This window comes from Protopterus annectens, chromosome 17.part0 (assembly GCF_019279795.1).
Source record: "Protopterus annectens isolate FY-2018-M chromosome 17.part0, PAN1.0, whole genome shotgun sequence".
NCBI classification, from domain to species: domain Eukaryota; kingdom Metazoa; phylum Chordata; order Ceratodontiformes; family Protopteridae; genus Protopterus; species Protopterus annectens.
The window spans coordinates 112,577,295-112,593,259 of NC_056751.1; the positions used below are offsets into that span (position 1 = coordinate 112,577,295).

Here is a 15,965-nt window from a genome sequence, read left to right on the forward strand (position 1 = left end):
TAAATGATGTCCATATACTTCAGGATGGTCTTACACAGACCAACAACTGGTGTCTTAGTTACAGTCTCAAACTGAGTGCATCATCATTTCTGTGACACCCCACCACTGGAGCAGTAATCACAGAGCCCCAGTCCTCACCACTGGTACCAGTAGGGGATGTACATTGGGAGGATGACAAGTACATACACAGTATTTCCAGATGCAGCTCTCTGCATCAAGTGCAGTTTGTCTTAAGAGCATACAGTGACCACAGTCATTCCAGGGCTGGTTTCTCCTTTCTCCAGATCCCCAGTAAGACTCCCCACTGGCGCAGCTATAGAGTTGAGATCTCAGCTGAGTGGCCAAGCCAAGACCTCCAGCATCCTCTCTTTTCATGTCCCTGCCCAAGTAGCTGTCTCTCACTTGCACATGCATGTGCACACACACACATACACACACACACACACACACACACACACACACACACACACACACACACACACACACTCACACCTGGGAAAGGCTTGCAAATGTTTACTATCTATGCCCTCTTTTGCCCAGACTATAAGGTAGTTGTCATTGCCGCCAGCCATCCCTTATCAGCTACTTTAAGACCCTTAACAAAGGGTGTCCAATCTTACTGTGTAATGTTACTATTAATACAAATGGTAGTTTGACAAAAAGCAAGGCTATTAGAAGTGGCCCACGATGTCACCAAATAAATATGTAAGTACTCGCAGAACTTAAAAATATCTCTAGGCAGATCTAGACAGATCAGCATAAAGAAAAATATCTAAGCTAAGATTTGCTATATTCCTGACCTATATCTAAGAGAATTATACTGCTTCCTAGACTTACTCAGAGCAAGGCATATTTGTGGTGATTGCGCCTTCTAGTCATGTCCAAGATAGACTACAGAATGCTCTCTCTCTGAGAGTTCTTAAATTAATATCTCAAATATTACTGCTGGAATAGCTTGCAGAATTACTTAATTTCTTGTCATATAAATCTATTTCAGGTAAACCCCCCACTGCCAAAAGCTAGCAGTATTTAGCATCCGTCTGTGAAAATACATAGATAAGGGCTTTTCCTCAGATCTTTGGCAAATGTTGGAAGTCCTAAAACAATAAAACTTTCAAGACAATGCAGAAAGCTCCTTAGTTTTGGACATTGTCTCTCCTTGCTGCATTGAAACTGAAAGACAGCACATTTTCTATGGACTTCTTCTTCTTTCGGTTTTTCCTGGTTAGGGGTCGCTACAGCGGATCGCCGTCCGCTCATGATTGGCAGTGGAGTTTTATGGTGTCGAGTTGCCAGCCCGACGCCCAACCTTCCACAGAAGGCACATACACGCACGCACTCATGCCTAGGGCCAATTTAGTGTGTCCAGTCCACCTACAGCATGTCTTTGGGAGGTGGGAGGAAACCGGAGCACCCGGAGGAAACCCACGCGACCACAGGGAGAACATGCAGACTCCACACAGAAGGCACCCCAGCCGACGATCGAACCGGAGAACCTCTTGCTGTGAGGCGGCAACGCTAACCGCTGCACCACCGTGTAACGTTTAAGTAATTTAGTTTCAGCAATTTTATGCCCTTGCAACTCCCACGCTAATATCACCCACCCCATCCAACCACTACCTTTCTTTCCACTCCACTAACTACCTTGATTATAGCAAGCTCAGATGCTGATAAGCCTAGTACTTATACAGCAGGAACCTCTTATTTTAACATTTGTTAATGTCTGTTATGTACTTCACAGATAAAGATTCTAGTTATCTACTGATGTACTATGTTCTTCATCTATAAATATGTTGTAAGTAATTGCTATGTAAATTGTTAATCGCTATGTAATCCAATATAACTACTGTCTGTTTATTTTAACTGTGGAGCTTTTCTCCCTGGGCCTCCGCTGAAAATGGACCTACGTCCAGTCAGACACTCCCGGTCAACAAATATATATATAAATAAATAAATAACTAAATTTTTCTGAAATTTTTCAAGTTAACCTCCTGTTTTCCAGTTTCCCCTGTTAAAATATATACATTTAAACATTTACAGTAGTGTATATACATTTCTATTCCAGTATGATACACTGTGGATACATTTCAAAATAGCACTTTATAAAATACCTCTTCATAACACATCTGCACAAACCATCTTGTATGACATACAGCTTTAATACATTTTGTAACACCAGTATCTTGTATGTAGCATGTTGACATTCGCAAATGACACACAACCATTTACAAAATTCCAGACAGCTGTGCTGGCAGTATCTCTCTCTTATCACATTTCTATATAAATCATGTTGGTATTCACAAATGACATATAATTTACAAAATTCCAGCTAGCTGGGCTGGTACTGTCTTCTTTCATCACAGTTCCCTTCCCTAAAAACCATGTTCCTTCACACTATCAGATTAACAGCAATATCCTGTGTACCTACGAAGTGGTAAGAGTTCTGGGATCTCAAGTAGACTGCAGCCTTTAACTTTGACCACCATGTGTCTACTGTAGTAAGGAAGCTTTCTACGTAGCACACTTGATTAGCAAAGGAGGTTATAACCCCCTCTATACTCGTCACTAATCAGGTCCATAATGCAGTGTAAAGCCCCTTTCGACATGTACCATACAAAGCACCTATAGCAGTTGGAGAGACCTCAGAGGTTTCTAAGAAGGTCAAGGGTCTCCAGCAAATGCCTTGTGCAGACCGACTAAAGTCCTTGTCACTGTAGTCAGTATCGTGTAGATACAGCCCTCTCTTACCCTAATCTCTCCATACACTCCCAAATGTTTGTCTCTGCAATGCAGACCAACATCTCCTGGAAGTCTATAAGCCCAATAAACAAATTGGGAAACTTCTATATAGTCATTCATTTGCTAACACCTGGAATGAACTTCCCCCCAACCTAAGAGATGCCACTAGTAGTTTCTGTTTCAAAAAAACGTTAAAAGATTACGTGATCAAAACATGGTCTTGCCTCTGTCTCACTCCAACCTGACCCATCTATCCCATTCTTCTCTTCCTCCTCCTCCTCTCTCTGTTAATACTAAGTCTTTGATAACCATACCCCTATTCCTTATCTAACCTCTTGCAGACAATCTACCTGAGTGTCTATCAGATAAGAACTGTAATATGTCATACGTTAATTGCATTCCTTTACCAGCTAGTTATTTGTTAATTGTTAACTGCATCCATACTTCCAGTATATATGACTATAGTTATATAGTTATATATTATATAGTTATAGTTTAAAGTGCGAGGGAGTTCGGACTACACTATCATAATATAGTTTGATAGTGTCGTACTGTATTTACTCAAGTTGCTTATAAAAGATTGTTTATATGTATGTTCTTTTCTTTCTAATATCAGTTCCCTACATGTATATTGTGGTTGCTGTTATCTTGGGCTGTAGCTCGCACAATATTTATTTAAGGGTGCTCATAATGCTATGGAGCAACAAGATTATAGCTGATATATTTGCTTAAGTTGCTGAAATATCGCTATTATATATGATCAGTTGGTTGATTAATAATAGTTTGTGGGGAGAGTGGAAATTTGTTGTTATGCTGAGCTGGATTATAGTTATTGCAATGGCTTCTGCCTATATGAGATATTTTGTATTTGGAGTTATATCTTGATGTATGCTTGAGTTCAGCTAGCATTAGTATATTGTAGTTTATAGTGTAACATCGTATTTGCTTCACTTACTGTATTAGATCTCCTATATATACGTTTCATTTGTATTTTTATTTTTAACGTTGGCTTCTTAGGGATACTTTGTGGTTGCTGCCACCTACTGGTTATAGTTCACACAGCTTTTATCTGTACGTTTACAATATTATAGAGTTTAATGTTGCGGTCGATGTAGTGTTTATATGGATTAATATGAGAAATGTGAATCGATGTGCTTTGATAGATGTCTTGGTTTGGGGAGCACTGATATGGAGTGAAAATGCATACACTAGTATGTTGCTTTCTAAATAAAACTGTTGGGCGATCGTAAATTTAAGTTTGTTGTTATAAGCAACAATATCTCCGAGTATGTTTTGAAACACAAACTAGGATTTGGACTGGTCTACCTTCAGCTTAGGAAAGCTATAGTGTTCATATTGGCTAATATGTGGTATATGAATTGTTGTGTTTTGGTAAATGTTTTAGCCTAAAGAGTACTGACACGCATTAAAAATACATGTATCAGTAAGGTGCTTTTTAGAAATTGTCATGTGATCGTAAAACAAACTTGGCTGTTATAAGCAGGAACAACTTCTTGCATGCTTTTGAAATATAAATCAGGATTTGAATTTGTTTAACTCCAGTAGTTGCAATCTAGGGTTAGATATTGTGTGCTATGTACGAGTGAGCGAGCAGCAGAAGATGTTTTATGTGTTTGGATGAATAATTCATCCTATGTTTGATATTTTAATGATCTTATATATGTGGTACATGCAGATCAGATATCTATGGCTATAAAATATAAATTACAATACTGAATTGTTGAATGAATATCCAAAGCAAATGTAAGATATTTGTTTGAATGGTGTACTGTGTCTTTAAACCATTCAACTAGTACAGCTGATGTCATTCATTCTATGTGCTTACGCGTAGTTAGTTCAACAGTGAATGGCATAGATTTTGAAAGTTGAGCATTTTATGTAAGTATTTAAATGTTATAATTTGTTTTTTAGTTTATGTAGCTGGTCTGACGAAGCCACACTAGTGGTGAAAGCGCTAACCTAATAATAAAACGTTTTTTATCTATTGCAGTGAATGGTATTTAGAATTGTGCTTCGCTTTACCGTTGTTTTGATTTGCATCATTGTTTGTTTGTTACAATGGTACTGGTTTACCTGTTGGGGATTACTCTATTTTGTTCTACCAGCATAAAACTAATACATCCTAAACCCTAGCAGTAATAACAAAGAATATTACAGAAAGCCACACATGCTGCTCCATTTCTTCCAAAATGGTATAAGACTTGTGCAATAGACAGCTTAGGCAATTACTGCACCCAGTGAAAATCCATGGAAAACATTAATTCAGAACCTTAGGAAGGGGAAATGGAATGCATTTGGCCTGATTTGTTTAATAAGAGATATCTTGTAGTGTTGGTGTACAAAATTCTGCTCAGGATATGTTTAAGGTATTACATACCAGACCCCTGCATGTTCCACATTTTTCTTGCCAATTTATCAGGTTTTATTACGGTTAGTATAAACAAGAACCTGTATGGTTTTATTGATTTTTGTTACCCATCACTTCAGTTCTGCTTTAAACTTGTAACCTTGAATAAGCTGAAGTAGGAATTGGACAATGAAAATTCAAAGGATGCAAACGGTTTAAATCGGTATTTGTGTGTGTGTGTGTGTGTGTGTGTGTGTGTGTGTGTGTGTGTGTGTGTGTGTGTGTGTGTAAGTAATCTGTATATGGTTATATTTCTGTTAGTGTCAGTACTGTACATTTTTTGTTGTCCAAACATCTCCTTGAGATATATGACTAGGCAAGCTTTGGGCAGAAATATGTTCATAAGGATGAGATCAAAGGTAAGGTCATCAGTCTGACAAAAGGAAAAGCATATATTTTGTGTTATCACTTGGTTTATGCACCAGGATTCTGTGTGCTAATGAACAGATCTCCTTCAAGAATGCAACTGCAGTCATAACATATGGGTTGTCCTGCCTCAGGCAGCCCTCGGTCGGCCGAATTCCAAAGTCTGGGTCCGGCATCAGCTGGTGTCGCCTCCTCTCCGACGTCACAATGGCTGGAGTATAAAGGCATCGGCCGACGCCATCTTCTTCAGTCTTTCTTGCCGCGCGGTGCCCGAAGCAGAAGCAGTTCCCAAGTGCCGGTCGGTCAGCTCCTGTGTTTTCAGTACCGAAGTCATCTAAAAGCTAAGTACCCCGTTGGGGAACATTTTTTCTTGCCTCAGCCGATGTCAGAACAAATTGAGGAAGTTAATAATTGTTTGTCTTGTGGTAAACAAATACCGCATAAGGACTTCCATTCTTACTATCTTCCTTGCCTGGGCCCAGACCACGACGTCTCAGCCTGTGCTGCCTGTGCTTGCTTTAATAAGCGCACTCTCAGGCGCCGGGCAGAATTTGCTGAAGACTTTTTTGGCGAATCCTTCGTTTATACCATGCCGTAGGATCTACCGACAGCTCAATCTTCCAAAAAACGGAAGGACCGGGACCGGCATCCTCGGCCCGTGTCCTCTACCGATACTACTCCTAGACCCTCCGCTAGTGCTTCGGTCCCTGCGGAAGCGGTAATTCAGCCTGGGCCGACGACACAGCGTTAACTAGTCCTTCGGTCCCGGAGACCTCTCTGGTGCCGGTTGTTGATTTTCCTCCGGATACCGAAGTTCTTGATTTACCCGACACCATTCCGGTGGACAAGATCACTCCTGCATGTGGGGCTGCTAGGCCTCCTGTATCTATGTCCATCAAGGCCTTTGCACGTGCTAAGGCCACCAGCCAGGCCAAGGCCCATCCTAAACCTGCTGTCCAGGCCCCCTCTTCTGATAAACAGATTATGTCTCTTGCTGCAGACCTTATTTCCCTTATCAGGGGGTCTCAGCCTCACCCAGACAGAGGTTCTCAGCCTCCTGCAGAGAAAAGGCCTAGAACTGAGCAGACTGAAAACCTCTCTTCAGATGAGGCCTCTGGGGATTCTGAGCATTCAGGTATTCAAGAAGAATCCTTTCAGGCCTATGAGGACTCTGATGCTGAGGAATCAATTCCCTCTGCCTCTCCTCCAGAGGATTTCTCTTTTGGTGAAGTCCTGCACTCAATGAGGGAACATTTCCAATGGCAGGGTCAGGAATTCTCTGATTCCAGGAAAAGGCTCCGTACCTTCCTAAAGCTTCCCCAGCACAGACCTTTAGCTATTCCTCCTGTGATGGATGTTTTGGATGATGTTTTCTCCAATTCCAGTGCTAACCCTGACTCTCTCCCCCCTGCTCCTGTCAAGCCAGACAGATATTACAGAGTCCCTGACACTCACAAACATCTCTTTAAGGCCCACCACGTGGATTTAGAAACTATTTCACAGGGTCCCAACGGAGTGGCTACCTCCACTGCCAAGAATCCTTTGCCAGCGGATAGGGAAGCTAGGTCTATGGAGAGATGGGGTAAAAAAGTTTATACCTCTACCACCCTAGCCATGAGGTCACTTAATTGCCTTTTTCATATGTTTCAGTACCAGGATTTTTTACTGGATGATTTACAGAAAAAGTTAGCCTCTCCTGAGCCTATTGATAGAAAGGCATTGCAGGATCACATACATAACACTCAGCAGGTTAACAATCATTTTCTTCAGTGTGGTTATGATGCATTGGAGGCTTCATGTAGGGCAGCCATGACTGGGGCTGTGATGCGTAGACATGCTTGGTTAAAAGATCAGCCACTGCCAGACCATGTCAAAGTAAAGTTACTTGATGCACCTCTGGAGAAACAGAAGCTTTTTGGTGCTAATGCACAAGATGTGTTGAAGTCCATTGAGGAAAAAGCTAAGTCAGTACAGACAGTCAAGGATTTCCTCCAGGTTCAGCCACCCAGATTCAGTAGAAACTGGCCTTCAAAGAATTGGTCCTTCCCAGACTCGGACAAGTTTCAAAGGGGAAAGAACAGGCGTGGCCGAGGCCAATACCGAGGCTCCTACAGGGGCCGCCAATGGCAACCTACAAATCAAAGAAGTGCTGCAGCCAGTCCAGCTGCACCACAAGGACAATCACAATGACTTGACTTTCATACCGCCTACAAGGGCTCAGAGAGAAGCACCCTTGGGCGGAAAATTATCCTTATTCTCAAAAAACTGGCATATCTTATCCAAGGACAACTGGATTCTGGATTTAATAGACAAGGGTTACAGATTCCACTTCCATACTTTACCTACAAGACAAGGCATGCCAAACCTGCCACTCCATCAAAGGGCAGAGGCGCTCATTCAGATTTCAAAGCTATTAAGTATAAAAGCAATAGAAAAGGTACCTCCTCAGGAACAAGGCCAGGGATTTTATTCAATACTGTTCCTTGTTCATAGGTTCATAGGTTCATAGGTTGGTACTAGGCTATCAGCCCTAGGGCCTATACAAGCCTAGCCATAACAATTCCCTGGCTATTTGTTCCCACATTATTTACTTTCCTGGACCCCTGTCTAGCAGGGCGACTGACGTGATCCCTGGGGTGAATTTCCTTTCTCCCATCCAATCGTCAAGGTTCCTCTTGAAGAGGTCCAAAGAGGCACTCTGCTTGACATGTATGGGCAATCTATTCCAGAGTCTGGGGAGTCTCCAAGAAAGGAAAACAAATGGAGGCCTATACTGGACTTGTCTACTCTAAATACCTTTCTCATTGTGCCAAAGTTCAAAATGCTGACGTTACAGCAACTCCTTCCCATGCTGGGCAAGGGGTCTTGGTTGGTCACTCTGGACCTCAAGGAGGTATACCTGCATATCCCAATCAGACAAAGCTGCAGAAGATACCTCAGATTTCTTGCAGGGACAGAGCATTATCAATTCTCAGCATTGCCGTTTGGCTTATCTACTGCACCCAGAGTGTTCACGAAATGCCTGGCATCAGTAGTGGCACACTGCAGACTCAAGGGAATTCAAATATACCCCTACCTGGATGACTGCCTCATACAAGCAGACAACAAGCAAACTTTAACAAAAAACTTGGACTATGTCATGCAAATACTACAGGCCTTGGGATACACAGTCAACATTCAGAAATCAAGACTACGGCCATCCCAACAGATTATCTTCCTAGGGGCCAAACTGGACACGCAAACACAAATGGCCTACCTCACAGAGGAAAAACAACAGCAGTTACCAGAATACTTCAAAGGCTTAGCACAGCTCTCCCAGCTGACTGCAAGGAAACTCCTGCAGGCCCTGGGATTCATGGCATCATGCATTCTTCTGATACCTTTGGCAAGACTTCATATGAGAAAGCTGCAATGGTATTTGAAAAGCTTATGGTCCCAACACAGCCAAAGCCTAGAGGACGTAATCCCACTTATTCCATGTCTGCAAAATGAATTCTTGTGGTGGGCTCAAGCAAGTCAATCAAACAAAGGCATGTCTTTCAACAGGCCTCAAGCAGGTCAAATAATTACAACAGACGCCTCAGATCATGGATGGGGGGCGCACATGGAGGGCAGATGCGTTCAAGGTCAATGGACACCATAGGAAAGACATCTGCACATAAACCAAAAAGAGATGTTGGCAGTGATACATGCAATCGAGGGTTTCGAAAAATCACTGCAACAAGGGCATTTACTAATAAGGACAGACAACGCCACTGTCATGTGGTATATAAACAAGCAGGGAGGGACTCATTCATACCCCCTCTGCAGACTAACAATGATTCTCTGGGAAAAAGCACTGAGTCTGAAGATACAACTGCAATCCCAGTTTGTGCCAGGCAAGGACAATGTACTGGCGGACAAGCTGAGCAGAAATTTCTTGGATCCGCACGAATGGATGCTGCATCCCCACATTTTCTCACAAATAACAAAGACATGGGGAAGACCGGACATAGATCTCTTTGCGTCTCACACGAATCATCACCTGGAAAGGTTCTGTACCAGGACCCACCATCCTCTAGCCTGGACAACGGATGATCTCCTTCAGCTGGAATTCCCTAAAAATTTATGCATTCCCTCCTCTGCCACTGTTGACCAAGGTGATCCTGAAGATCAAAGCAGAACAACCAACAGGCATTTTGATAGCTCCAGACTGGCCAAAGCAACACTGGTACCCATTGCTGCTGAGCATAACTCGGACCAAACCGTGGCCTCTGCCCCTATGGTCCCTGCTCCTAACACAACACAACTACAGGACTGTTCACCAAAACCTGAAAACATTACATCTGACAGCCTGGAGGTTACCTTAACTCCTTCCGCTTCCACTCTTTCCAAGGCAGTTCAGGACATCTTATTGGAAGCACGCAGGCCTTCCACCAGAAAAACCTATTCAGCCAAGTGGAAGAGATTCAGCATCTGGACTGCCAACAGGGGTCAGGATACAACAGTACTGAGTATACCTCAGATATTGGAATACTTGGCAGAAATGTTTCACTTTGGACTCTCATATTCTTCCATAAAGATTCATGCCTCAGCAATCTCAGCAAGATACAATTGTGATCCACCAGTGTTCTCACATCCTTTGCTAAGACAGTTCCTAAGAGGAATAAAGAATATCAAGCCTCCCAGAAAACAACCAATTCCTGCATGGGACCTCAATTTTGTATTGGAAAAATGAACTCTTCCTCCTTTTGAGCCAGCAGCAACCTCAGAGATACATTTTCTATCATGGAAAACGTTTTTTCTATTGGCAGTCACATCAGCAAGAAGAGTCTTGGAGATACAGGCACTCATGGCAGTACCTCCTTTCCTCATTTTTCATCAGGACAGAGTCTCTCTAAGAACAAATCCTTCTTTCATGCCAAAGGTAATTTCCAGGGTGTCTCTAAATCAAGCTATTCACCTTCCTACTTTCTTCCCCAATCCTCAAAATAGAGGGGAAAGACTGCTACATACCTTGGACATACACAGGCAACTACGCTACTACTTGGACAGAACTAAGGCCACCAGAAAGTCTGACCAGCTGTTTGTAGCCTATGCTGCTGGAAGACAGGGAAAAGCAATCCCCAAGCAAACAATTTCCAAATGGATTGGACACTGCATCAGATTCTGCTATTCTTACCATGGAAAAAGTGTGCCAGCCAATATTAGGCCACATTCCACCAGAGCTATAGCCACATCCACAGCTTTCCTAAGAGGAGTGGCTACAAAGGACATTCTAGAGGCTGCTACATGGAGCTCCATGCATACATTTACCAAACACTACAACCTGCCTTTATACTCCAGATCCCGAGCAGGCTTTGCTTCGGCAGTCCTGCAGGGCATTTTAGCTACACCATCCTTTTCTTAGCTCCATCCACCCCCAGCTTGGCTATGGTATTCAACCCATATGTTATGACTGCAGTTGCATTCTTGAAGGACATAGTACAGTTTTGTACCTACCATAAATGTAGATGTCCGATAGATATGCAACTGCAGTCGGATTTTCCTTCCCTCCTTCCCCTCTTTTCCTTCTTTTTGGGTCCATTCCCCCTATTACTATTAGCTGGGGGTATCTCCTATGGTGTATCTGTTTATTACTGTTGTGCATGTCTGGAATTGTTTATCCATTCACCAAATTTAGCCTTCCTAGAAGGGCACTTGGCATCTGGGGCAAGAAACACTGAAGAAGATGGCGTCGGCCGATGCCTTTATACTCCAGCCGTTGTGACGTCAGAGAGGAGGCGACACCAGCCGACGCCGGACCCAGACTTTGGAATTCGGCCGACCGAGGGCTGCCTGAGGCAGGACAACCCATATGTTATGACTGCAGTTGCATATCTATCGGACATCTACATTTATGGTAGGTACAAAACTGTACTTTTTATGTTTATGTAGCATATGTATGCAGCGGTATTAAACATGTTCTAAGTGTTTTTTCTTAATTTCCATTTAAGTATTAGAAGATGAGAAGGAGAAACAAACTCGTGCTAGAAAACAACAACAGGAAAAACACCTTGAGAAGGTATGCAGTAATGTACTTGTAAGACACATTAAAAAATATGACACTACAGTTTTGATTATTTCAGGGCTGCAACAGTCACTAGGTTCTGTTTTGGAAAATTCTATTTCTAGATTATGTACCATTGTCAGATGTTCAAAGCTTTACAAGACTATCCGTTGTAATGACAGTCATATATATACCAACCTAAGGCAATGTGATCTAAACAAGCTAGAGACCTGCTACAATAGAATCACCAAATTCGCCACAGGGGCATCCTACTGTAGTCACCACTGTCTCACTTGCTGAACTGGGCTGTCTTGAACTCCCTCTCCTCCTTCAGTGGTATCAACTCTCACTCGCCCACAAACTAGTAAACCATCCGCTAAATGTCCCATCCATCCAGAATCTACTCCAACCCTATCGCACCACCAGACCACTAAGATCCAGCAACAAAAATCACTTGCAGATCACTAAAGCCAATAACTCTGCTGGTGAAGCACTATTCTCTTGCGCCATAGCCAAATTATGGAACTCACTCCCACCCACAATTACCTCCATACCATCATGCACCCACTTCAAAACTTTACTAAAAGCACCTAAAACATGCTGGCTATGCCCTTGCAACTCCCACTCTAATATCATCCACTCCATCCAACCACTACCTTTCTTTCCACTCCACTAACTACCTTGATTATAGCAAGCTCAGATGCTCATAAGCCTAGTATTTATTATACAGCAGGGACTTCTCATTGTAACATTTGTTAATGTCTGTTATGTACTTCACAGATAAAGATTCTAGTTGTCTACTGATGTACTATGTTCTTCATCTGTAAATATGTTTTAAGTAATTGCTATGTTAAATTGTTAATCGCTATGTAATCCAATGTAACTACTGTCTGTTTATTTTACTGTGGAGCTTTTCACCCCGGGCCTCTGCTGAAAATGGACCTATGTCCAGTCGGACACTCCCGGTCAACAAATTTAAATAAAATAATAAATAATAAATAAAATATGTATATCATTATAACCTTTAATACTTCCTCTGTTCCTTAGTACCTCTAGGTTTTGAAACAATGTACTTGCAGTGAAGAATCAGATTATCTTTCTGAAAAGTCATGTCCCGTTGTCTTTCATTTTTTGAGAACTTTTCCTGGTTCTTATCTCTCTACAGTAACTGCTGGATTCTATAAGGGTAGTGTAGCATTGTGGATGGGTTTGATCACCTATATAATGCTGCAGTACATTGCAATGTATATGGAGTTCCTAATGAACTGCCAGGTGGAAGTCAGCAACATGACTGCATAACACCCACAACATGCAGTGCGATCCAGAGTTCCACACTCTTCTTTTTGTTTCTACCAAGGCTTTTGGTTTGTGATAGTTTTCTGGTAACTGTGGTATATGCTGTCTCCCACTGTCACTACACATTTCAGAGATAATGATATTCCAAATTGTTCCTCCATTCTAATGAGGCTTTCTAGTGATGATAAGGCATAGATGGCTTACAATCGGTGGTCTCTGTGCCTTCCAGGATGTAGTATTTTAAATTTTCAGCATACATGAGCTAACCATTACATACGGCAGTAATATAGCATTTTACTAAGGTGTAGGTAGATATGTTTTTGTTACACTTGCGTCTCTATGGTGATACTTGTATGCTTTCAAGTATGAAAAATGTCAAGCCATTTTTAAACCGCTGTGTAGGTGTTAGTGAAAATGTCTGCTAGTGAAGTGCATATTTATACATAGTAACCAAGTTGTTGATGACCTTCACCAAGACTCTTCTGTATTTGGGTGACAGTAGTTGTACTGTACAGTGTGTTGTCTGTATATGTTTACAGGCTGTGTGGTAGAGATATACAGTAATGTGAATTAACTGCAACTAGTCCAAGTCATGAGGTAAAGTAAGCTTCTTGTGATCTGCAAATATCCAAGTAGTGTGCCTGCACATGTTCACACCTGTGTGTATTGTATGAATACTGTCCTCAGTAGATTGTACCTTTTCATAGCTTTGTGCCATAGTTAGCTATATGTTGTCTACAAGTGCCCATAATCAGCTGCCGCATTTCGACAGTGCCTTTTTTAAATTACTGTCCCTTTGTAAAAATGCAGCTTTCATGTATACATGCCCCGAGCACAACTGTTTGGTAACATGCATATTTATAAAGTGTTATCATTGTATGTTCAGTTATCCTCAGAATTGTGAGAATTTAAGTGCTGTTACAGGGAAATACAGAAGTATTTTGGAGTATTCCCTGTTCTCCAGTGTGCAGAAATCTTGTAGTTAGATAATATTAGTAGTGGGGGTATTGCAAGTTGCAGGGGGGTGCAGGGGACTTGCCCCTTTGCACATTGAAAGTGATTTTTGTGACAGCGAATTCTGAAGTTTACTGTTACTTGTGTTAAATTCCACTTACATTTTATTAATCAGGACTCACACTATTGAGTCTTGAATTTCTAATAAAAACAGCCCCATGGGATGAAGCTGAGTTACAGACAAAGCAGTTGTCATGCAGGAAATGGGGGAATCAGAAGAAGCTAAAAAACTGAGATAGAATGGGAAATAGTGGAACTTGTTAACACCTTTCGGGTATTGGGGAGGAGTGGATGAGGAGAAGGGAAGCCTGAATGAGGAAGTCAGCATTAAAATCGTACTTGCTACAGTTGTGTGTGGCAAAAGAATGTCAAAGAAGCTGAACAGTAAGATGTACAAAACAGTGGTGCTACCCGTGTTTCTGTATGGCACAGAAACCTGGGCAGTGAAGAAAGAGCTGCTGAGAAAACTTGAGGTATTGGATATGAAATGCTTGAGATGGGTGGTAGTTTGTGTACTGTGAACAGACAAGAAATGAGGATGGCAGAGCAGAAGCCATAGTAGCCCCACTTGTAAAGAAAGTCAAGGAGAACAGGTTATGGTGGTTTAGTCACATGTGCAGGAAAGCAGAAGACCCTTTAATGAAGAAGGTTTCTGAGAGGGCAAAAGGCAAGAGGCAATGAGAGGGTCTCCAGCTAAGAGGTGGATTTTTTGCATGAGAGAAGACATCCAACTCTCAAGCATGACTGTTTGAATAATACCCATTTGTTAATCAGATAGGCTCACCGAACACTCAGTACCTTTTTGGGGATGACCTGGAAGCAGTGGATGCAAATTCTGGTTAAGTGACCTTCTTAACAACACACAGCAGGTAAATGAGGACTGAGGAAATCAAACCCTGTACCACAGGAACTACAGTCCCAGCCTAAACTCTCTGCCAGCTGCCAGTTGGTAGTTAAGAGAGTGGTACTGAAATGAAGGAAGTGGTGACAGTTGACACAACACCCCAACCATATGTTGAAAAATGGTGAAAAAAGGAAGTTGATGATAATGGTGTCTGTCTGTCTCATCTGTGTGTATATCTATATGGTTCCCCTGCATTTGTCAAATGTGTGTTTTGTTGACAAGTGCAGGGGGTGTTTAATGTCAAAAGTATTGATAACCGAGTGGTGCAAATGTTGTTTTGTCAAGACAGTTGAGTGGGCTTGGAGGGGGTGAGATTGTTTGTGAGGAAGGGTTAGGGTCAGGTGATGGATAGGCATTTGTCTGTGAGTGTGTGCATATTAGGGATAGGGTCAGAGTTGGGTAAGGGGGCAGATGCAGTGTTTGTGAGTGTCTGTGTTTCCTGTGTAGTAGCACTGTTATGGGAAGGGTTTTATTACTTCAAGTTGTAAGACTAGAGTTGAGGAAGAAGCAGCATTGGGGTTAGCACCCATTACTAAGGTGGGTGGGGGATCTCCTTTGCCCACCTTAGAAATGGGTGTTAAACCCCAGAGCTCAAAGTAAATGTCTTGTTAGGGTTATCTTCCTTCATCCTCTTGATGTGTCTTGCACAACTCCTTATGAGAACATGCTGTGGCACTTCTAGAACCAAGAATATCTGGCAGTTTGATGTGAAATATTAAGGCTGTAAGTTGCTAACAAGCTTCTTTCTACAGCCTGGAGTGCAAGTTCCTCATCCTCTGTTTAACTGTTGTGTGACTCTGAGCAAATTCCTTACCAGAAAGTACTATTGTGTCACCCCTGAAAAGAAACTTGTGCCTAGTGAATCTACCTGTACCCCTCCATCAACTGGGAAAACTACTTATGCACCAATGCACTGGCCCAATGCTTCCAGGAATTCATCAATTCCAATGCCCTGGACCAGCTTATTCTTACCCCCACTAGAGGAAGCAACATCCTTTACCTGGTTATTACTAACATGGGCAACCGTTGCTCTTCACCAATAGTCACTTCCTCCCTGGTTAGATCAGACCACAAACTAATCACCATGGAAATCCACATCTCACCCACACCCCCCACAAAGGTATCCACCATGAAAAACTTCTCCAAAGCTGACTTTGGACTCCTAAAAACAGAGGTGGCTAACTTCACTG

At 42.2% G+C, this 15,965-nt stretch overlaps 1 protein-coding gene across 1 annotated transcript in view; it reads left to right on the forward strand.

Moving 5' to 3' along the window:
• Nucleotides 1–15,965, forward strand: part of UBXN8 (UBX domain protein 8) — a 399,557-nt gene that overhangs the window by 134,528 nt on the left and 249,064 nt on the right. Inside the window, exon 4 of the mRNA XM_044059156.1 lies at nt 11,509–11,576. Within this exon, the coding sequence (XP_043915091.1) occupies nt 11,509–11,576 (68 nt within the window). The remainder of the gene's footprint in view (nt 1–11,508; nt 11,577–15,965) is intronic.